The 23873-nt window shown below is 44.3% G+C and overlaps 1 protein-coding gene across 3 annotated transcripts in view; it reads right to left on the reverse strand.

Moving 5' to 3' along the window:
- Positions 1-23873, reverse strand: part of LOC139554877 (RNA polymerase II subunit A C-terminal domain phosphatase-like) — a 112799-nt gene that overhangs the window by 42529 nt on the left and 46397 nt on the right. For 2 of the 3 annotated variants that reach the window (XM_071368105.1, XM_071368104.1), the window contains exon 13: positions 2922-3175. The exons of the other annotated variant lie outside the window; for it this stretch is intronic. In XM_071368105.1, coding sequence (XP_071224206.1) covers positions 2922-3175 — 254 coding nt within the window. The remainder of the gene's footprint in view (positions 1-2921; positions 3176-23873) is intronic. 3 annotated transcript variants of the gene reach the window in all.

Consider the following 23873-nt stretch of genomic DNA (forward strand, 5'->3'; position numbering starts at 1 on the left):
AGCGGTAACAAGGCAAGCTGCTTTTTATCCCTGGATCAGCGTTCAGGGTTCTGAGGAGACGCTGGTAGAGAACTAGTGCAGCATGGTCTGCCAGACGAGGCACTGGTAGAACGCTCAGTCATGAGAACAGCTAATGTTCATGTCAGATAGGCAGGTTAGTTGTTCTACATAACATATTTCTCTCTGAACAATCCACAATGTTGTGCCTTGCTGAACACGGCCCAGATCATCAACAGACCAGCGCCCCATCTACCCATGAGGAACAAATCAAACAGGCAGTGTTCAGGCAGACATGGGGAGAAAAGACCTAGCTCACGAGAGCTGGAACCAGGCAGCTGACCCATAGACTGAACGCCAAGCAGAATTCTGTTCTGTTCCACTTCATGTATTTCAGGCTAGCTAACTGGGGTTCTCCACCACCAGCTCTTCTCCTGGTGTTAAAACCTTTCAAACTCCTGTAGTTGAGTCAGCTCAACAAACAGTACATTTGTTGTGGAGATTTGGCATGAGATGGAAAGAGAGACGGGCAGAAGGAGAAAACAGAGGGGCTACAGCACCATTATCTGACTGCCTGCCTGTGTGTAAGTACACAGAACCAGCAAAACAAGGAAAGCCTCTCTTATGTAACTTTGCCAATCAGCGCTGCCAGATTGGACCCAGAGACAGAAGCAGGATGAGGAGACTGATGGCCAGACAAATAAAAGGACTGGAGATGGACCATTAGGGCTGCTGTCATAAGATCTGCTGCTCCTTGTTAGAGCTTTGACGTCAGACACACAGAGAAAACTAACTGCCGATAGGTACTTAGCACAGTAGGAGGCTGTTCCTTTTCTTGCTCGAACAAACGGAGTGTCTCATCATTGCAAAAGATTGGCTAAGCAGGAGGCAAACAGGCAGTCAACATAGTAGTGTTATTTTTTCAGGAACTCCGGCTAGTGGCTACGATATGGCAGCAACTATAAAGATTAGACAACATCATCACACAAAACGGTGATTGTTTTTGTGCGGTAGAACGTGATCCAGATCCTTAGCTTTGAGAAAATAGTTTCCAGAGGGGCGGGGGTGAAAACGTCGTATTTCGCAGCCACCGCCTAGAACAAAAGACACCACCCGCTGGGTAGCGACCCGGTACTGTCGAAGCAGCCATTTCTACACGTAAATTCGGCCTGCCAGTCATCGCCCGACCACTTGACTTTGAGCCAATCAGAGAGCACGGGACCTCCGTGAGAGGGTGGTCGGAAGGAGTGACAAGAACAAAAAGAGAGAACTTTTCCCTTTTCATCAGAGTTGTTCTAACAATAAAGCTGCATACGTAGTACATTTATTTTCCTCTTAACGTTAGCTTGCTAACAGAGCCAGGCAGTCACACTCACTAACCCTAACCCACACTAACTGATAACCCATATCAGATATCAGAAATACATGTGTTTTTTTAAACGTACGTTTTTAACCTGAGCACTGCTGCGCGAGGGAGAGAGGCTGGCACACTATTGCTGCAGCAGTGGCGTGATTGATGGTTGCGAGCGAGCAGACTGAGGGAGAGAGACGCAGTATCCACTAGACAAGGCAACTGGGCTACAGCCAATATTAGCTAACTTGTAGCAGCCACAATGTTATCATCTCCTATATAACAGTGCCCGTCTTGACGAGTAGCTGAGAGAAGCTAGCTATAGTTAGCTAGGCTAACTGAGGCGACATGCTGTGTTTTCTCCCCAACCCCATTCACATAAAACAGCAGCCTTTTGGTTGCTCGTTGTAGCCTACGCTCTCCTTTTGCTAACTTTTAATTCCGTAATTGTATTCCTTCCCGCATTGTATTAGTTCCCTCTGACTCCTCTTGCTACACATTGAGCTAATTTAGAAAAAGCCTTTTCAGTGTTAACATAGGCCTATAATTGTATTTTCGCTAAAATGAATACTCACACAAGTATTCGAATACTAACATCCGTTTGGATATGATAAAATTGTGCACATCCCTAGGCAGGACACCATATAACGGAGGACCAGGGAGCTTTCCTGTCCGACTTGGCCTTCCTGTGGTGGAGGTGGAGGACACAGACGGAGGTCTTCACACCCTGTGTCCAGGTTCTAAACTAGGCAACGTCAGAGCGAGGCAGGACAAGCATCTGAGAGGCACATTTCTGGAAGTCTAGACTCGCTACCCTGTCCCACAGCAGTAGGAGACTGTAACCCTCACCATCTGGCTGGTCTGTTCCCAGCTTGGAAACATCACCTAGGTATTACCACCACTACACTGAGTCAAACGTGCGACTGTGAATATGACCGCATCACTTCAGTCCTTACCTTTAGCTACAGACGTCTTCAAGCTCTCATCATACGGCTGGTTGATGAAACACTTCTACTCATCCATTAGAAAACTGCTAATCTGCGCAGCGGTCTAAGGCACTGCCTCGCAGTGCTTGAGGCGTCACTACAGACCTGGGTTCGATCACAGGCTGTGTCATAACCGGCCATGACCGGGAGTCCCATAGGGCGACGCACAACTGGCCCAGCGTCGCTCAGGTTAGGGGAGGGTTTGGATTGGTGGGCTTAACTTGGCTCAACGCACTCTAGCGACTCCTTGTGGTGGGCCGGGCGCCTGCAGGCTGACTTTGGCTGCCAGTTGAATGGTGTTTCCTCCAACACATTGGTGCGGCTGGTTTCCGGGTTAAGCGGGCGGGTGTTAAGAAGCGCAGTTAGGCGGGTCATGTTGTTTCGGAGGACACATTTCCTGAGCCCGTTGGGGAGTTACAGCGATGAGACAAGATCGTAATTGGATTGCAATTAGATGTCACGAAATGGGGGATAGAATGCGGGTAAAATACAATAAATAAAAAATGTTTCATGAAAAAGTCTAATCGGGTAATGGATTACATAACACTGCCCTGCCTGGTTTAAAGATGGTGCGCTGGTGGCCTTACCTTGACACGCTGCCCGTCGTCATACCGCCCTGGTCACTAGGTGGCATCTGTGCCTTCTCCGTCTCCTCTACAACGGTGGCCAGACCCTGTTGGTGGTGGTGGTGCTGCTTCTCTCCCTCAGTGCTCTGTCCACTACCCTGGGGCTGCTGCCCCTCTGCTTCCTCCTCCATCTCCTCTTCCTCCTCCAACTCCCTTGTCTTCTTCCCCCGGCCATCTCCCTCCTCATCGCTCTCCTCATCTAGCATGTCGTCCACCTGTCAACAGAAAGGTGGTTGGGTGATGCTTGGCTCCCCCAGGGTAGGGTGGTTTATACAGTACAGCAGGCCTCTCAGTGTCTACCAGAGCGCTATATACAGTAGACAACACCTCAACCCTTCACCTAGAACCCATCAGATCATTAGAGTACACAATGAACCAACCCCTCAGTTGAACCATTTACTTTCAGTTTGTTCTCTGCACATCAAATCAAATTTACAGCAGTTAACATGACATGCTACCTCTTCACCTATGGCTTCTAGAAATGTACTTTCTATTCTCCAGGGAATAACCCAATCAGATGCCTCTCTGCCTGCAGGGAACACCAATCACATGCTGTTTGGACCTGCATTATTTAGAGAGGAAAATGAACCTGTGGAAAGTCTACGGCAAAGGGGTGTCAAAGTCTTTCCATGGAGTGTCTGAAGGTAGTTTTTTCCTTCAATTAGGACCTAGACAACCAGCTGAGGGGAGTGCATTACTAAATAGTGATCTTAATTAATCAATCAAGTACAAGGATGGAGCGAGAATCCACAGACACTCGGCCCTCTGTGGAATGAGTTTGACACATGGTCTACAGGAATGTAGGCTATCCAAACTGAGAATAATGCACATTAGGCAAAGGCTTTATAGTCCTGAACAAAAATGGCTGAGTAAAAGTTATTTTTCAGTTTAAATCGGATACATTATTATCTAATGAGATAAATGTTATATTAAAATAACAATGTTCACAGAGATTATTATAAAGAAGCAGTTTAAACCTTACAGGGGTACAGAGGAGAACTCCCATAGTGCACTACATCATTTAATTATGCATATTTGATTCTATCAGAAACATTTGCATACGGTATTTGATTTGATTTTTAAAAAGAATGGTTAAAAGAAGATATAGCCTACACCTTGGAGATTAACTGTTGCCACGACGATCACCAGAGTTAAATCCTTGGAGAATCGTATGAATACATTGACACAGCACAATATTTATTAGGAGGAACACTATCAATCAGTACTTTACAGTGAAAGGCTTCTTCCTTATAGCCATCTGTGGATGTCATGAAGGACTCTTCTCCTAACCTGGACGCAGATAGATTAAGGTTAACTCCCCGATGGCACCCTATTCCCTATATAGTGCACTACATTTGACCAGGAAGACATTTGGTATGACTCAGCCTAAGAGAGTACACAACTCAACGAGAAGCCAGCATTTAAGCTACAAACTGAAACCCAGGCCTTGGACACAGGAGTGACCTACACAAATTAGAAAAGGACAATCCAACGAGTCATTTCCAGATGATGCCCCCACCCCTCAACCCTAGTGCCCTCGTATTACAGCAGTCCTCTAGTCTTCATTATCCCGAGGGCCATTTGGGCCAATTAAAATAAGGTGAGACCCCTCCCTCATTAACCTGAGGTAAAACTAAATCCATGTGGAAACGGACAGAGAGATTTCTCCTTCTAATGGGAGAGAAGCCGAGGTGAGCACTTAGACTTCCATCATTTAACACACAAGCATAGTGCTACACTGTCAGAGCACTGGAGATCTCGGATCACGGCAAAGGAAACACCACAGAGCTGGGCTCATTTTGGGGGCCAGGTTCATTAAGGTACCCACTCTCGTTGTTGACGACATCAATTTAGACGGCCAAATACATCAAATTCAGTATAGCATGGTGTTGACCTGGAATCAGCCAGAAACAATCCAAGCGTTGTACTTTTACCGACCTGCTGTTAGGTGTTTTCACCTAATACAATTAGCTCAAGCCCCTAAGGCACCTGCGAATCAGGAATTGGGAATGTCGATGAAATTGCTGTTGGTAGAAGGGGTTTGTGTTTGTTTCTCATTGACAGAAAGTTTCCTAACACCAAGTGTAAGCCTACGGATTCCAGTTGCAGAACCACCATGTGTTTCCCAAACAAATCAAATCTTATTTGTCACATGAACCGAATAGAACAGGCGTAGACCTTACAGTGAAATGCTTAGTTACAAACCAACAACGCAGTTAAGAAAATACCCCAAAAACAGTAAGAGAAAAGAATAACAAATAATGAAAGAGTAGCAGTAAATAACAACAGCGGGGCTATATACAGGGGGTACCGGTACAGAGTCAATGTGGAGGCTATATACAGGGGGTACCGGTACAGAGTCAATGTGTGGGGGCACCGGTGTTGAGGTAATTATGTACATGTAGGTAGACTTATTAAAGTGACTATGCATAGATAATAACAGAGTAGCAGCAGCGTAGGAGGGGTAAGGGGGGGCAATGCAAATAGTCTGGGTAGCCATTTGATTAGCTGTGACCTACACACACTGGCCTGCCTGTTTCTGCCTTTGAAGAAGTTTGCTTTTTAGTGGCACTTTACAGAATACCGCATGAGTCTCTTGACGGGCAGTATTTCTCCCCTTTTCCACATGATCGATAACGGTGTGAATTTAGTGGGGCTGTGGCAGGTCCTGATGCATTTCAAAGAGGCAGGGACCATCTTTCTGTCAGAAATGATGTTAACGTACTGTATATATCACAGAGCGGTACTTTAAACTAGTGTAGCCGATATATCACAACGCACCAGTAGTCAGATAGGAGAGCTCTGCATCACATAATGGCAGCAGGGTATTGGCGTTTCAGCTGACTTGTTTCCAGGCAGTTTAATAATCCATCAATACGAGAGACAGTGAGATGTATTTATGTAAAATAAATAGTACTTACCTTATCCATGCACTCTTCCGATAAAATTAATGCTGACAGTGAAATGCAGTCTATTACTACAGATACTCAATATCAAACCAAGCATAAACTACCATCAACACTAGTCTTTCATTGACTCCCTGAAGCATATTTCAGCGACGAATATTCGTGACAACTTAAAATCAATGTAAGCCCTCACATCACAGAATCGTCTTCACACACTCCACTGAGTCAATCAGAACCCTGCAGAACAGTCATCCCCTCTGGCTGTGTTTGGTCCCTCGGAGGCGCGACTACCAAGAAGACAAATAAACCCCCAAAATCCCCAAGGAGGGTCATACTGAGATCATCAGGGATTACAGAGACTGATAAAACAAATACAATGGTCTCTGGCTTCTCTTAAAATAGCTCATAAACACAATCACTGTAATCCTTGGACAGTCACAGACAACCAAACTTGCTCCCCTTTCATCCACCACCACCTGTTGTTTGCTAAAGCATAGGCCTAACTTGAATATGTTCAGCTGAACCCTTCTCTGAACGTGCAGTGGGCAGTGTGGCCGTGCCCCCGAGGCCTGCCGTGTGATAGGCTCAAATCACTACCCTGCCAGAATGCAGCTCAGAACGTCAGAGTGGTTCATATGTCTCCTGCAGAGCGGCAGTCATTTAACAATCCCCAGAACCAGCATGGGATGTGTCCGAAATGCCATCCTATTCCCTACATAGTGCACTACTTTAGACCCAACCATATGGGCCCTGGTCAAAACCAGTGCACTACAAAAGGAAATAGGGTACGATTCTTCTCCACAGAGGCATTTCACTTCACACAATGTAATGTTCCTGTCGGTAATAAGAGCCCAAGCAGAGCGGAACATGCAGCAGCAGCAGCCCAGCTTCTCAGAACCCCACATGGAGGCTGCAGGGAGCCAGAGTGTTCCGGAGGCCTCGCCATTATAAGGAGCACTGTCGCCAGAATATAAAAGGCAATTCAGAAATGTTTATTGGGTGCTAAATGCAGCGGCCTCTATACCCCTAACTGAGTGAAGAGGACCAGTGAGGAGAGAAGTGGTAGTGCTTTCAGAAAACACGATGACTAGGGTTTGGACTGTCATTTCCGCTGTAATTTGCCATGCTCATTCATCTCTACACATCAGTGGCCCAAAAGCTTTTGTAAGAATCTGGAAAAACCAGAGGCTGGTGAGATTAGGGCACCCTACAGGTACACCAGGCTTAACAGAGCTAGAAAACCTTCTGAAGGTTTACTTAGGTGGATTGGATTGGAGTTTAGATCCACTTGGTGGACTGCATCTCAGACTCTATTCAGTCAGGCTGCCTTTAGTCCCCTGTATAGATATGACCATGAGCCAGGCACGCACACACTTAAAGCTAAAACTGTTCCTTCATAAGTTACCTTGGTTACTGGCCACTTTAAACGGAACGATTCAGACAGAGACAGTCATGATAATTGACAGCAGGACTTTAGAATTATCGGACACCCACACAGACAAAGAGATGTCACAGCTCTTCCCGTCTGTCATTCTCCCTCTGTCTGCTTGAGTTCTAATGAAAGGACGTGGATGGAAAACCAGTGGATGGATGTGTATTGATGAAACACAAGCAGAACGGATCAGTTGGATCTGTCGATGTCCACGAGAAGAAAACTGTTCTCACATCAGCTGAACATGTTCTAGACAACACTGCATCGCTTTGATTCATCCCTTAGGACACTAGCTGTGTCTGAAATGGCTTTTGACTGGGACCCACCTAGTGAATAGGGTGCTATTTCGCACCCACCCACGGTCTTCTACTGTGTTGTGATTGGGCTAAAAAGATGGCAAGGCTCATAGCCAAACCTGTAATGGGGGGAGACAGTGACACAGCTATTGGTCTGAGGACATGTTAAATCAGAGTGATTGACAGACAGGCAGACGAGAGCCAGCTTAGACACACTTGGCTGTCAGAAACAAAGATCCAGAACTGAGAGGAAAAGTAGTTTACTCCTAGACATGAGCTGTAAATATGCTTGAGAGTCAAATTAGGAGGTAGAAATCGACATTTTCACCCAAGGCAAAATCCTGATATGAAATTCAATGCATGTTAACTCATAGGAAACGCCATGCAGATCTTGAGTTTGTGACCTAAGCTGTCTAAACAGCTACACAACCTTGGGGTTGGAAACAGCATGTCTTTACAAAGAGTTATGAGACCTGTCACCTCTGGTTTGACCTCATTAACCATAATGCAGCTTTTTTATTCATATCTGGACATCACAAATGAATTGCATTACCAGTACAGTGAATCAGCTTAAGAAGAATGAAGGCTTATAAGAAGGCCTTAAAGGGCTTATAAAGCTGATATGAAAGCTTATAAATTGGACGGCTTTAAACAATATGCTGCTATAGGCAGAAGTGAATGTGATATGATGGGTCATGATGCTCAACAGGGACACAGGTGGATCCCAGGGAGCTGCAGGGAACACCCGGTTCAGTGTTATCACTGTGATGAATGCCTTTAGCTGGGGAGGTGTCACCAGTAGTGCCGTAAGAGAACAGAACTGGTGAGGTGTCACCATGAAATGTGTTTGATAGTAATCTGAGAACAGGAACCGAAAACATTCGTCCTAATTATTCACTGTCTTGAACCAGACAGGACGGAGCAGCTATTGTACTGTACCGCGTGTCTCAGAGTCCCATATGGTCGGTCTCTAAGGAAGAAGCCATGGCTTAGTTTTTGTCTTGGCAGACTTTTGAAGAAGTATAAGTGAATGAATTACCATTATATTTAAGTTATAAATATGGATAACTGTTGAGATAAACTTCAGGATGAAAAGTGTGAAGACTTTTAAAGTTTGACGTCTAACTTTGACTCCTGAAGGGGTGAGGGGTTGAGTGAGCAGCACTGTGTGCTGAAGGGAAGAAACCACAGTTCTACAGAACCACAGACAGGAGACGACACATTGTTAATCCAAGTCAAATCATTATCCATTCACCAGCTCAGTGGTGGTGAGATTCCTTCACAATGGGGCTCAAATCAATAGCAAAACTAGCTTTAAAACCTCTGTCCTTGGAGTTGAAAAGAAACCGTTTCAGGTGGAGGGAAACTTTTTCAATGTCTTCAGAACGTCATCTGAAGTACTGTGGAGTCTGGCTGAGAAAGAAAAAAAACATTTATATTTGTTAAGAGACTGGACTGGCTAAGCTATTTACACACAGACTGGATAATACTGCTGCTAGAGGCAGAGGTGAAGTCAACATGAGGCGAACTGACAGAGACAGGTAGAGACTGCCCAGGTTCAGTAGTTCAGATGGTCAATCAATCAGCGCTCATCTTTCTGAACCACTGCTGTTAGCTCTAGGTTATTGGAGAGAGAAATTCAGCCCTGAGCAGACATACTTCATTGAAGGGATTATACAACTTTTACTGGCCGTCCAGACGATTGGCTGCTTGGCTTGAGCAGGGGAAGTGCCCAAATGTAGTGATTGAGAAGATTATTGATCGAAAAGAAAACACTAAATACTGGGAGTAAATAAGAAAAGTTCAGTATCTTTTTTTTAATGTCCATGAATTTAAAAACAATTACATTTGGCAAGTCACCAGCTTAGAAGATTATTGTAGATAATCAAACTCTTTCATGCTATGTAAACTCATTAAAACAACCTCCCACAGTCTCTCTGTTTAGCTCCTATAGTTCACTCCCCAAATGACACACAGAGAAGTGCTTCTCCTAGCAGGGGTATCACACTTTACACTACTAGGTCGCTTATTGGATTTCACTGCAAATCCACTTCCCCAGACTCAGGAAAGTGTTTTATCAATACCCACATGTCAGTCACACGAACACTAAAATACAAGAATGACAAGTACATACTGGGGAAAGTAGGACACGAACACTAAAATACAAGAATGACAAGTACATACTGGGGAAAGTAGGAGAAGAAGAAAATGTTCCTGAGGTATGAGTGAGACTAGTAAAAATTGACAGACACCCACACTACAACTGAGCCTGTGAGAGACCTCCACTGCCACTTCTCTCTCCATCAATTATCTCACTGTGCTCCTCGGGGGCCAGGGCCAGATCGAAGACCATATGCTTCCTCTGTAACACAGCCAAGAGCAGCCGGGAGCCAGTCCCATTCTGATAGGCGCAATTATCCCAGAAGGAAGTTAAATCTTCAAAGCAGCCCTGTCTTGTCTATCTGCTCTTAGCTACCAGTCCAACCTCAGGCTGGGTGATATGGCCCAAAATATTATATCACAGTACTTAAATGTTTCTGATGGTATGTTTTTGAATAATATATATTTTTTTAATCGCTTTGAGTATTTTGTAACCATTGGGTGGCAACACATACATTCCAAGTGATTTCAATGGGTCTTTCTCCATTCTGATTGTTTTATACTGTTCAATTCAACTTCAACGCCACCAAAAATGCAGCATTTTCATACATTTCCTGCACTAATTTGAGATCCTTTCCCCACTGCCACGTAGGGCTGCACGATATGGGAAAACAATCTTGACTTGCGATTTAGAGCAAAACACTTGGGTGTTGGAATCATGGAAATAGAACAATTATTATAATTCTACAGTTAGGGTATAATAGTTAGAACTTTGAATACAGTGTTGTGTGAAGTGACAACGAATGAAAATGCCAGGGAGGAGTTATTGTGACAGGTTAGGAACCAAAGTGTTGATAAGTGTTTTCTAGAGGGCCCTATAATCTTACTCCATGTAGCTAACATCGTCATGCTTCGCGTATTCCTCTTTGATTTAGAAGACACTGTTGCACAAACAACAAGCTGATTTAGGTCTACACCAATACTGGTATTATTAGGCTGTATAGTTAGTTACGTTTGTTCTGACAGTACATTTATTAGCTAGCCAGTGATTAGCATTAGCGGCTTACACGATTTAGGCCCAACTGGCTAAGAAAAGACAAACGAGCCGTTTGCAGACGTAAGAAACACAAACTAATAGTGTAATTATAGAAAACAGCATCGTTGTCATCAACATTGTTGCATGTGCTTCATTGACCATGCAGACTGAACGCAAGTGTCTCGTGGTCGAGGAACAAACCAAACCAAACATTCCAATACCGTTACAGAAGGTAAAGTAAAAACCCAAACCGGTCCGTGCATCAATACCAGTATATTGTAAAATACGGTATACCGCCCAGCCCTAGTCCAACCCTCATGAAACACTCTGCTCTCAGCTACAGAGAAAAAAATATATCTAAAATCATAGGGCATGTAACTCTGTCCCACTGTCTGATGGGATTTTGTTAAGAGGCATATATGAACAGCAAAGGACAGGACCACCTTTTTTTCTCTCCATCTTTTGCAGAGAAATAGGAATGCAACTGCAGGTTAACAAAAAAATACTGTGCTTAGGCATAAGTGAAAAGTTGTAGGAAATCAAAAGAAAATAAGTAACCGACAAGGATTAAATCACTTGACATCTAACACCTACTAAAAACACACACAAATATGCACATTGAAGTATAAAAAGGGGACATCTTTCCATAACCACCACCTCTCCCTCCTAACAAGAAAACAGAACAGAGAAGTTCAGCTCCAAAACAGTCCCCCCCCTTCTGATAGGTTTTCCAGAATGATAGTGATGCTGTCATGTTGCCAAGCAGGTTGTCAAGGACTGTGTAAATGAGGGAACTGATCAGAGGGAATATTCAGTGTTCCAGGTTTTGGGAGAGATGATGGCGTTGCACACCTGGTGATGGAGTGGTCTGGCATGGGCCAGGGACAGTTGTAATTTACTGATCACTGACAGCAACTCACCCTACAGTACAGACCTCACATAACTCAGACTGCTGTGGGGAAAGTAGTCTGTGAGAGGACAGCTAACCCTGTGTGGCCTGTTTCAGCACCTTGGACAGCGATATCAAGCAGTCAGAGAGAAATATTTATACTCTCTGTAGCAGAAATAATAATAGTGGAGAAGAAAGGAATGAAGAACTTGTAGAGGTTTCACTTCCAGTCAGCTTAACAAGTCTTGAACACACGTCAGTCAGCCAGTCCTTAAAAAGGACATCTGATTTCTGACCTGGACCAAGAAGAAAAGGTCAACAGACTGAGCTAGGGACAAAGCAAGCAATGAAGTCAGCGGTGCAGCAACGGCCATCACCTGAATCTGATCAGACAAAGGATTATGGGGTGAGATGCAGAACTGTGTCTGTAGGCGGTCTGTGACCGTTGCCCCTGGTGTACCCTGGGAGAGGAAAGGGTGACGTCCTGCAGCGGTGTGGCATTTTAGCACTGGCTCTGCTCTAATCCAGTGTGATGTCTGTCTGCTTGATGTTAAGAGTCAACATGAGACTCTCACGGCTGCGTTTTTCCTTTTAGAGATTGGAAACTGATTGGAAAAGATTGATGACGGGATGTAATAAGACGGTGGTTGGTGTTTTGTAAAATCAGTCAACTTTATCCATAGACTATTTATTTGCTAGTTATGAACTCAACAGTGAGGACGAAGCTCTCGAAATGGAGAAAAACCGTCACCCACTGCTTGCTCTTAAGCTGCATGGCAATCCACTACACATCACTGCATTGCCAACCATAGGACTGTTCATGCTACCAATAGCCACAACTCCATATTAAAAGACACTCATTGATTATAGAGCTTTTGGAATCACACATCAAATAGCAGCCTCTCTTATCTGGCCCTGGCACCTTGGTCAGCCCCAAGGGAGGCTTTAGACTAGCAGCTAATAAATATAACAGCCTGTATGCATGCAGGCAAATAAACCAAATAAATAACCTCATCGTCATCATTGTCATCATCACAGGCAGGTGACTAGTCTCTGGACCATCTGCCATTTTGGTGAATGTGGGGGAGACGGGAAACTCTTCTGCTTTGCTGTGATTCACCACCCACAACCTGGGACCTGTTTCAGTCAGACGCCCCCAGGCAGTGGCACCCAGAGTGATCAAGGTTCACCCACTCCCTGTCTGGCAGGTTGGTTGGCTGGCATAGGCTGGTCCGGTCTGTTCACCTATGGCTGGCTGATTGGCATATCCTGGCCTGTTCCCCAGGCCAGAACTCAGAACACAGCCCAATCCTGGAACAATCAAAGAACAATCCTCAGCTAAAAACGTTGTCCAGCTGGGACAAAGCCAACCAGGCAGGGGAAGGAGAGCCACTCACAGGCATTCATAATGTCTGATCACAGAGAACTCAGAAAGCTAGAAACAACACATTTTCACAGACACAAAAAGCTTGCCAGACACTTTTTTCTTCCCATTGTAGAAACATGGAAATCTTAGATGATCCATTCTGTTGCTAAATCATTTTTATCCCCCCACTGGCTCGTTATAAATGATATAGTGATGTCTTCTTCAGGCAGCCTCCTTCCCGTTCAGTTGGAGAGGGGGGAGGTGAGAAGAGGAAGCAGGGGGCTCAGTTCTTGTAATCTGCGGAAGACACAGCAGCCCAATCTCCCAAAATTCTGTCTCCATCCTCTATCTGTGAAGGCAGAGAGACACAATGGCCATCTCATTACAACCCACTCCGGGGGAGAGATACCTTGACTGCCCCGGTTCCCTTCTGTTCCATACTGAGAGAAGATACAATATCAAAGATAAAGGCTTCTCATTCGCTTGGCGCCAGATGATGCGTCTCAAGGTTTTTCAGGGACAGCATTCTGAGTGCTGTTCATGTTTTTCATTTGTTTTTCAGAAGGCTCTTCTCTTAGTCATGCTAGGCTTTTGTGTCGGTTAGAAGAGGCGAGAGCTGAAAGCTGAAAAGAGGAAATGGCCGTCCATTGAAACAAGGACAAACTAAAGAATTATTATCACTTCTGGTTGTGTAATCACCCCAAACATCCGACTGATTCACACTGACAAAATGAGTTCTCTGAAAAACGTACACACACTTTCAGTGTGTGGGTAGAGCATTAGTTTCTCTGAAAGCTGTCGCAGAGAGCAGAGAGCATGGATTAGCTGGCATTTCTACTGCGAAAGACGTTAGAAGAGGATAGCATACAGACAAAAAAAGGGAGAAAGGACCTATCTAGAAAGTGTGATTTTCTAGGAGACTTCTAAAACACACGGAGGAATAGAGACCGCAGCAGTTCTCTGTCCAATTTCAATCATAATGGGATTCTACCAATGAAGGTAAAGAGCTGTGTCCAGTCCATTCCCTCACGTAGCACTGCAGCCATGTAAAAACATCTCAATTTAAACCTCTTTTTGTTCATACTAGCTTTCAACAGGTTATTTCTGGTTGCGACGCAGCGACAGTATTCTTTCTCTTCCAGGTCAGACAACTGTCCACTAGGGTCAGACCCCACTGATGGATATGATACAGTGATCAATAGCCTGGAGCATTGAGAGAACATTGGGTGAGCATGAATCCCCATGGTGACAGTTCTACTAGATGTTGATCTGCTACTAGGTCTCACAGGAGTCCCTTTGCATCATCACTGGCCTTATGCTACTTCAAGACAGTACTTTAAAAAGGGACACTTCGGGATTTTTTTCTCAGAGACAGATGAACTCGTGGACACCATTTTATGCCTTGTTGTGCTGTTTGGAGGAAGTTGCTAACTAGCGTTAGCGCAATGACTGGAAGTCTATGGTAACAACTAGTATGCTAGCTGTTACCATAGATTCATTACGCTAACACTAGTTAGTATTGGCTCGCGAAACTATCCCTAACTTCCTTCATAGTAGATGCGGTATGAATTCCAAAGTATCTCTAATGGTCACCATGTCATTATGTTTTTCAATTACTGTAATGGTAGTGAAAGTAATTTACATAGTGTATTTGGAAAATAGTCAGACCCCTTTTTTCCACATTTTGTTACGTTACAGCCTTATTCTACAATGGATTAAATAATTTTCCCCCCTCAACAATCTACACACAATACTCCATAATGACAAAGCAAAAACAGGTATATACTGTGACAGTCAAGTTTGGACACACCTACTCATTCAAGGGTTAAATTCATTTTTACTATTTTCTACATTGTAGAATAATAGTGAAGACAAAAACTATGAAATAACACATGGAATCATGTAGTAACCAAAAAAAGTTTAATAAACCTAAATATATTTTATATTTGAGATTCTTCAAAGTAGCCACCCTTTGCCTTGATGACAGCTTTGCACACTCTTGGCATTCTATCAACCATGAGGTTGAGGAACTCTTGTTAAAAGTTAATTTGTGAAATTTCTATCCTTCTTAATGCATTTGAGCCAATCAGTTGTGTTGTGACAAGGTAGGGGGGTATACAGAAGATAGCCCTATTTGGTAAAATACCAAGTCCATATTAAGGCAAGAACAGCTCAAATAAGCAAATAGAAACGACAGTCCGTCATTACTTGAAGACATGAAGGTCACTCAATACGGAAAATGTCAAGCACTTTTAAAGTTTCTTCAAGTCTAGTCACAAAACCATCACGCGCTATGATGAAACTGGCTCTCATGACCACCACAGGAAAGGAAGAGTTACCTCTGCTGCAGAGGATAAGTTCAATTAAAGTTACCAGCCTCAGAAATTGCAGCCCAAATAAATGCTTCAGAGTTCAAGTATCAGACATCTCAACATCAACTGTTCAGAGGAGACTGCATGAATCAGGCCTTCATGGTCAAATTGCTGCAAATAAACCACAACTAAAAGACACCAATAAGAAGAGACTTGCTTGGGCCAAGAAACAAGAGCAATGGACATTAGACTTGTGGAAATCTGTCCTTTGGTCTGATGAGTTCAAATTTGAGATTTTTGGTTCTAACCACCGTGTCTTTGTGAGACGCAGAGTAGGTGAACGGATGATCTCCACATATGTGGTTCCCACCGTGAAGCATGGAGGAGGAGGTGTGATGGTGCTTTGCTGGTGACACGGATTGATTTAGAATTCAAGGCACACTTAACCAGCATGGCTACCAAAGCATTCTGCAGCAATACGCCATCCCATCTGGATGGCGCTTAATTGGGACTATCATTTGTTTTTCAACAGGACAATGACCCACCACACCTCCAGGCTGTGTAATGGCTATTTAACCAAGAAGGGGAGTGATGGAGTGCTGCATCAGATGAAATGGCCTCCACAATCACCCAACCTCAACCTAATTGAGATGGTTTGGGATGAGTTGGGACCGCAGAGTGAAGGAAAAGCAGCCAACACCAATGTGCAAAGCATATGTGGGAACTCCTTTAAGACTGTTGGAAAAGCATTCCAGGTGAAGCTGGTTGAGAAAATGCCAAGAGTGTGCAAAGCTGTCATCAAGGCAAAGGTTGGCTACTTTGAAGAATCTAAAATATATTGATTTGTCTAACACTTTTTGGTTACTACATAATTCCATATGTGTGTTTTCATAGTTTTGATGTCTTCACTATTATTCTTCAAAAACTCTTGAGTAGGTGTCAAAACTTGTGTACGTATAAATGATTGCACTTTTTAAAAATATTTTTACTTTAACCCCTTATACTCCCCAATTTCATGATATCCAAATTGGTAGTTACTGTCTTGACCCGTCGCTGCAACTCCCCTATGGACTCGGGAGAGGTGAAGGTTGAGAACCATGCGTCCTCCGAAACACGATCCTGCCAAGCCGCACTGCTTCTTGACACTGCTCGCTTAACCCGGAAGCCAGCCACACCAATGTGTCGAAGGAAACACCGTCCAGCTGGCGACCGAAGTCAGTTTGCAGGCGCCCGGCATGCCACAAGGAGTAGCTAGAGCGTGATGTGACAAGGAAATCCCTCCCCTAACCCGGACAACGCTGGCCCAATTGTGCGCCACGTCACGAGTCTCCCGGTCACGGCCGGCTGTGACACAGCCTGGAATCGAACCCAGGTCTGTAGTGACGGCTTAGACCGCCGCGCCACTCGGGAGGCCCGCAAAAACTGTATTGAAATTTTAGCAAATGTATTAAAAATAAAAAAACAAATACCGTATTTACACAAGTATTCAGACCCTGCGCTATAAGACTCGAAATTTCGCTCAGGAGCATTCGGTTTCCATTGGTCATCCTTGAGATGTTTCTACAACTTGGAGTCCACCTGTGGTAAACTAAGTTGATTGTACAGGATTTGGAAAGGCACACACCTATCTATATAAAAAGGTCCCACAGTTGACAGTTGACAGTACATGTCAGAGAAAAAAAACAGGCCAGGAAGTCAAAGGAATTGTCCATAGAGCTCCGAGACAGGATTGTGTCAAGACACAAAAAATTCTGCAGCATTGAAGGTCCCCAAGAACACAGTGGCCTCCATCATTCTCATATGGAAGAAGTTTGGAACCACCAAGACTCTTCCTAGCGCTGGCCGCCCGGCCAAACTGAGCAATCGGGGGAGAAGGGCCCTGGTCAGGGAGGTGCCAAGAACCCGATGGTCACTCTGACAGAGCTCTAGAGCTCCTCTGTATTGATGGGAGATCATTCAAAAAAGAAAACCATCTTTGCAGCACTCCAGCAATCAGGCCTTTATGGTAGAGTGGCCAGACGGAAGCCACTCCTCAATAAAAGACACATGACAGCCCGCTTGGAGTTTGCCAAAGGGCACCTAAAGAATCTCAGACCATGAGAAACAAGATTCTCTGGTCTGATGAAACCAAGATTGAATTCTTTGGCCTGAATGCCAAGCGTCACGTCTGGAGGAAACCTGACACCCTCCCTATGGTGAAGCATGGTGGTGGCAGCATCATGCTGTGGGGATGTTTTTCAGTGGCAGGGACTGGGAGACTAGTCAGGATCGAGGCAAAGATGAACGGAGCAAAGTACAGAGAGATCCTGGATGAAGTCCTGTGCGCTCTGAATCAGGTTCTCAGACTTTTTTTTCTTTTTTCTTTTTATAAATGCAAAGAATTGCAACAGTGTTCCACAGGGTATAGTGAGAACCCAGTGATCTGTGTGTGAAAGGAGCCCCCAACCTCTATAAGAGACCATTATAATAACTGCACTAATCTTATGTCTGTAAGGTAGCTAGTAGCTACTGCACATCCACAACATTAGTGGGCATCCAGCTGTCATGATTCTGCACATCTAAGCATTGTAAGTTCAAGATAAATAAAAAATATATAGCCCTCCCTATGCTAAGAACACCTTCAAAAACTGCCATATACACCTTAAAGGAGTAGGTCACTATTTTACAACTTGATGTTAGGTTCTTCACCCTGAAAGTAGGCTATGGGCCATGATAAATTGTAATCTATAGTTCGGTTCTTTGAAAAGACACTACAATCTTCAGCTAACTTTAGTCACCTCTAAATAAAAATCATTGGAAGTGATGGGGGCATGTGATTACTTGCCAAAAATCACCTGAAATCAACTCCATTTGGTTCGATGTTAAAGGTTATTTGCCAATAAAAATAAACATGTTCACATGCCCCTATCATTACCATAGATTTTTAGCTAGCAGTGGCTATAGTTCTCAATGGCTGTTTAATGAAAACCGAACCACGGATTACAATTTCTCCTGACCTATAGACTACTTTCAGAGTGAGGAACCATCTAACATCATATTGTAAAATAGTGAAATACTCCCTAAATAGGTTTTAGCCTTTTGTGTCCACATGGCTAGATGGAGGGGGTTGAATAACCTCAACATTCTGATTGTTGGGAGTAGAGCAGATTTACACCCTTCGGCTCTCTGGCTCTCCCTTTTATGATTTATTCAAGACTGTCGAAAATACTTTTGTTGTGTGAAGAAGATGGAAGGGGAGGGGTACAAAATGAATAAATGAGGGGGAAAGTGGCTTGATTTTCCCTACCCTCCAGATCAGAGGTAGTGTGCTATACAGTGGTGGTCCTTACCAGGAGGGTGGTCCGTGTTTTTACCATGAGGGCGAGGCTGTGTGTCTGATGTGTATCATGGGAAGGCGGGTCGTGTCCATCTAATTCGTGCTGAGGTGTGAAAGGCGAGAGACAGACGGGGACCTGGAACAGAGCTGATAAGGGAGGAGACACTCAAACTAAAACACTCGTTTCCACACAGCCGTGCAGGAGTGCTTTTTTACCATCCATCTACACAGGGATCAGACTAATGAGCAGCTTGACTATGTTTGTCTCACCGTTGGGTAACTGATGTGATTCCGGTGCAACCTTATGGGAACACCAGTAACAGTAAATGAGAACATAGGATATACTGCCACTCATTCCAGAACCGTTCTAATTCGTCAGAGGAAGAAGACCTGGGTTCAAATAGTATTTGAAATCTTGCTGATGTGGACAGTAAAATCGGATTAGAACTCAGCCCAGGAGTTCTGATCTGCACTGGTGAGATGTTTACAGTTCAGCAGAATACTTCCTGATCCAATAACAGACAGTACTGGGGGATGAATCCCATCTGTCCTCTGCTTTTACTGAAACATAAAACAATGCCTGCTCAGTCACGACTACATGCCAGATAACACCCTATCAGATAGCACAGATCGCACAGGGGTTAGGATGACTGCAGTCACTGTAGGATTGAACAGGGGCACAATGCCAATCGGGTTATAATAGTTGTAATGGCCAGGAGGTGCAAGCAGTGTCCTATGGTGTAATGTTACTGCAAGTAGCCTTGCACGAGCCTTGGAGCAGAAGCCGATCTCCTGTTGCTGTAGCGTGAGGCAGCTTGATGTACAAAGTACAACCCTGGACAGGACTCTGGTTTATCAGAGGGCCTTACCCCCAATCTATATCCTTCATCCTCATTTTTACAGTCTTCGGTATGATTCAGCCGGGGATCCAACTCCCAACCAGCCAATCTCAGGGCGGACCCAAACCACAAGGCCAATGAAATGGTGGCGTAAAGCTAAAGGCTGCGTAACTACACCGCTAAAAAGCTAACAAGGTTGAATGGCCAAAGAATATAAAAGTCACCTAAACCAGATATGCTAAAGCAGATGTTAGCATAACTGCTTGCAGTGGTTTATGGGAGAATGCTAAAGGCTCGGTATTAACAGCGCTAACAAGACTGAATGGGTTATAAAGTAAAAGGTCACCCAGTTGGCATACACCGCTACGACACGTCACCAGGCAACCGTACACATTTAGCTACTCTTTGTAAACTGACACATCCAGGGATGGAACCAGCCCTGACATTTAAATGTGAGCTAGCATCAAGCCTACCTGACTGAGATAGGACTCAGGGTTCGTCCCAAATGGCAACCCATTCCCTGTATATAGTGGACTACTTTTGGCCAGAACACTATGGGCTAAGGTCAAAAGTAGTGCACTATATAGGAAAGAGGGTGCCATTTGTGACGCAAAGCCAGCACCACAAAATGTTTCTCTTCCTCCAAAGTTTTCATACGTAAAAATGTAATGAGCAGGCCTTTTTGAAAAGGAAGGGAAAGGAAAATGAGGAGAGAGAGAGAGAGAAGTGGGAAGAGTGAAGAGGATGACATTTAAAACATTATTACAGGGGACCCCAGTGGTTGGTTTTTCAGTCAACCGGCTTTGCTATTGCTCTTTCGGAAGCACGCATTAAAAGGGTACAGTCTAGATTCACATCGTGGCAGTTGCAAAGTAGGCACACTTTTAACCCCCTGTTGGGTTACAACTTGTACATAATGCACCAATTAAAGTGGACAGATGAATTGATATGCAGCATGTTCTAGATGCTCTTGTACTGCATAACAGAGAACTAATCCACTCAACTAAACCATCATCACATCGTCATAAAGACCACGGAAAACAATATTGCTAAAAAAGGAAATAAAGAAGAGTACCACTGAACCATGAAAGATACATTCTACACAGAGTTCCTCTTAAGGGACTCCAATACAGAGCAGAATAAATACATAGTTAAAACACAGGGTACAGAATAAGCATCGGACTGAGAGGCGAGGGGACTCTGAAGAGATTATTAGTTAGACTAACTGCTCAGTCTATATGCTATTTATGAAGCACGCGCACGGACAGACACACACAATGAATCAGTCTCTCCAGGATTTTTGACATATTTCCTTTGTGATATCTGCTGTTTAGAACACTTGTTTTTGTGGCGGCTTTACATAAACTCAGCAAAGAAAGAAACGTCCCCTTTTCAGGACCTTGTCTTTCGTAAAAATCCAAATAACTCCACAGATCTTCATTGTAAAGGGTTTAACACTGTTGCCCATGCTTGTTCAATGATCCATGAACATGCACCTGTGGAACGGTCATTAAGACACTAACAGCTTAAGAGACGGTAGGCAATTAAGGTCACAGTTATGAAAACTTAGGACACTATAGCCGCCTTTCTACTGACTGAAAAACACCGAAAGAAAGATGCCCAGTGTCCCTACTCATCTGCGTCAATGTGCCTTAGGCATGCTTCAAAGAGGCATGAGGACTGCAGATGTGGCCAGGGTAATAAATTGCAATGTCCGTAGTGTGAGACGCCTAAGACAGCGCTACAAGGAGACAGGACGAATAGCTGATCGTTCTCGCAGGGGCAGACCACGTGTAACAACACCTGCACAGGATCGGTACATCCGAACATCACACCTGCGGGACAGGTACAAGATGGCAACAACTGAACGAGTTACACCAAGAACGCACAATCCCTCCATCAGTGCTCAGACTGTCCACAATAGGCTGAGAAAGGCTAGACTGAGGGCTTGTAGGCCTGTTGTAAGGCAGGTCCTCACCAGACATCACCCACAACTATGGGCACAAACCCACCGTCGCAGGACCAGACAGGACTGGCAAAAAGTGCTCTTCACTGACGAGTCGCTGTTTTGTCTCACCGGGGGTGATGGTCGGAATCGCTTTTATCATCGAAGGAATGAGGGTTACACCGAGGCCTGTACTCTGTAGCGGGAGGTGGAGGGTCCGTCATGGTCTGGGGCGGTGTGTCACAGCATCATCGGACTGAGCTTTTCGTCATTGCAGGCAATCTCAACGCTGTGCGTTACAGGGAAGACATCCTCCTCCCTCATGTGGTACCCTTCCTGAAGGCTCATCCTGACATGACCCTCCAGCATGACAATGCCACCAGCCATACTGCTCGTTCTGTGCATGATTTCCTGCAAGACAGGAATGTCAGTGTTCTGCCGTGGCCAGCGAAGAGCCCAGATCTCAATTCCATTGAGCACGTCTGGGACCTGTTGGATCAGAGGGTAAGGGCTAGGGTCATTCCCACCAGAAATGTCCGGGAACTTGCAGGTGCCTTGGTGGAAGAGTGGGGTAACATCTCACAGCAAGAACTGGCAAATCTGGTGCAGTCCATGAGGATGAGATGCACTGAAGTACTTAATGCAGCTGGTGGCCACACCAGATACTGGCTGTTACTTTTGATTTTGACCCCCCCTTTGTTCAGGGACACATTATTCAATTTCTGTTAGTCACATGTCTGTGGAACTTGTTCAGTTTATATGTCTCAGTTGTTGAATCTTATATTCATACAAATATTTACACATGTTAAGTTAGCTGAAAATAAATGCAGTTGACAGTGAGAGGACATTTCTTTTTTTGCTGAGTTTATATTTTTCTCTATCATGTTAATAAAAAATAAACCAATACAATGTATGCACTCAATTATAGTAATTATTAATTATAATTAATTATAGACTTTAAGCAGAATATGTCTCTATGCAGCCTCCAGCATGATCTATTTTCTAGCACACACATATGACAGACAGTTGTTGGTTTGAGCATGTCTCTGGAGGTGCTGTGTTGAGCCGGAGGAGTGTGTATCAAGCCTTCACTGCGATTCATTGATTCATTGCGGCCAGCCGTTCAAACAAAAAAGAATAACGATTCTTCTCGAGTCAGTGAAGGTTAGTTCAAAAAGAACACCACAGATTTCCCTGCTATCGCTTCGGTCACAGTGATCTGCTGACTGCCGCTGCTGTGGTGGCTGGTCAGACATTCTGTACACATGCTATGCTGATTCTTGCACAGTCTTCAGCTGCGATTTTTTTTGGGGGGGAGAAACATTTGTTCACGTGTGGTTTGATTGGGCTGTATTCCACAGTAACAGTGGTCGAAATTGCGAACACTTTGATAGGAGCTTTTTCTGCAGTAAAAGTGTGGTGATTTGTCAAAATTGCAAGCTCTTGTATAATATGTGTGGAGTGGTTGATTTTGCATAGAATAATGCAATCGCAGAATCCTGGAGGGACTGATGAATGTATAACTTTAAAGCATCTACACTTTGGGAGAACGTGTCTGTCTGCTAGAATGCTGGCTTTTGGCTCCTGAAGCCCTCGGAGATTTAAGTCCTACCATCCAAAATGTCACATTTACACAACACTGCTGGTCTTTAGGGAACAATACCCAGCATCCGCATTCCTTCCTGTTCATGGTCCATCACACAACCAATCACAGCACTACATCTACAGTGAGAACTGAGGTCTTTGAGCAGAGAGGACTGGCTTTGGGTCACAATAGAAATTCAATGGCAGGTCTAAACATCTTGAGCAACCATTTAATGGTTTTAATAGGGCCATTGAATCGATTACCATGAAACAACCTTTAGATGACCGCCAAGGTGACAAAAAGCCCCAGAATGCTTGATATAGGGGATAAAAAAAACACCCAAGTCACACATGAGGGCGTTAGCCTACATTTCATGTCAGACAGAATTAAATGAATTGCAAATTAACCTCAACCTTACGTCCTTAGCTCATGCACTTGTTTTGTCTGTTCCATGTAAATCCAGCCCCTGCTTCCTGATCTTCTCCTATTTTAAGGTACGATAGAAGTTATTAGATGGATATATCTGTTCCTTCCTCTGTCTCTTTCCATCTCTATAAGAGCTCAGTACCTGTCTCTCTGTAGGAGCGTACTGTAGATCAGTGATCACCACATGAGTCGTCCCATTCCTCAGCCTGTCTGACAGACCTGATGCCATACGCTGCTGAGAAAAGACTGTTAAAAACACTCCTCTCGGTTCGGCTGTAGTAATCCAAACATAGTTCCCTGGCAACATCAAGTCTAGTCAAATCAGGTAAGATTTGACTTAATTATTAATGATTTGACTTTCCTAATATTTAAACACATTAATGCAGGCAGATTATTGACAGTCCTGAAATGGCTAGTAGCTCAGTGACAGGGCAGCCAGACCCAGAGTGATACATTGACATGACC

This window comes from Salvelinus alpinus, chromosome 26 (assembly GCF_045679555.1).
Source record: "Salvelinus alpinus chromosome 26, SLU_Salpinus.1, whole genome shotgun sequence".
In the NCBI taxonomy this organism is placed as follows: Eukaryota; Metazoa; Chordata; class Actinopteri; order Salmoniformes; family Salmonidae; genus Salvelinus; species Salvelinus alpinus.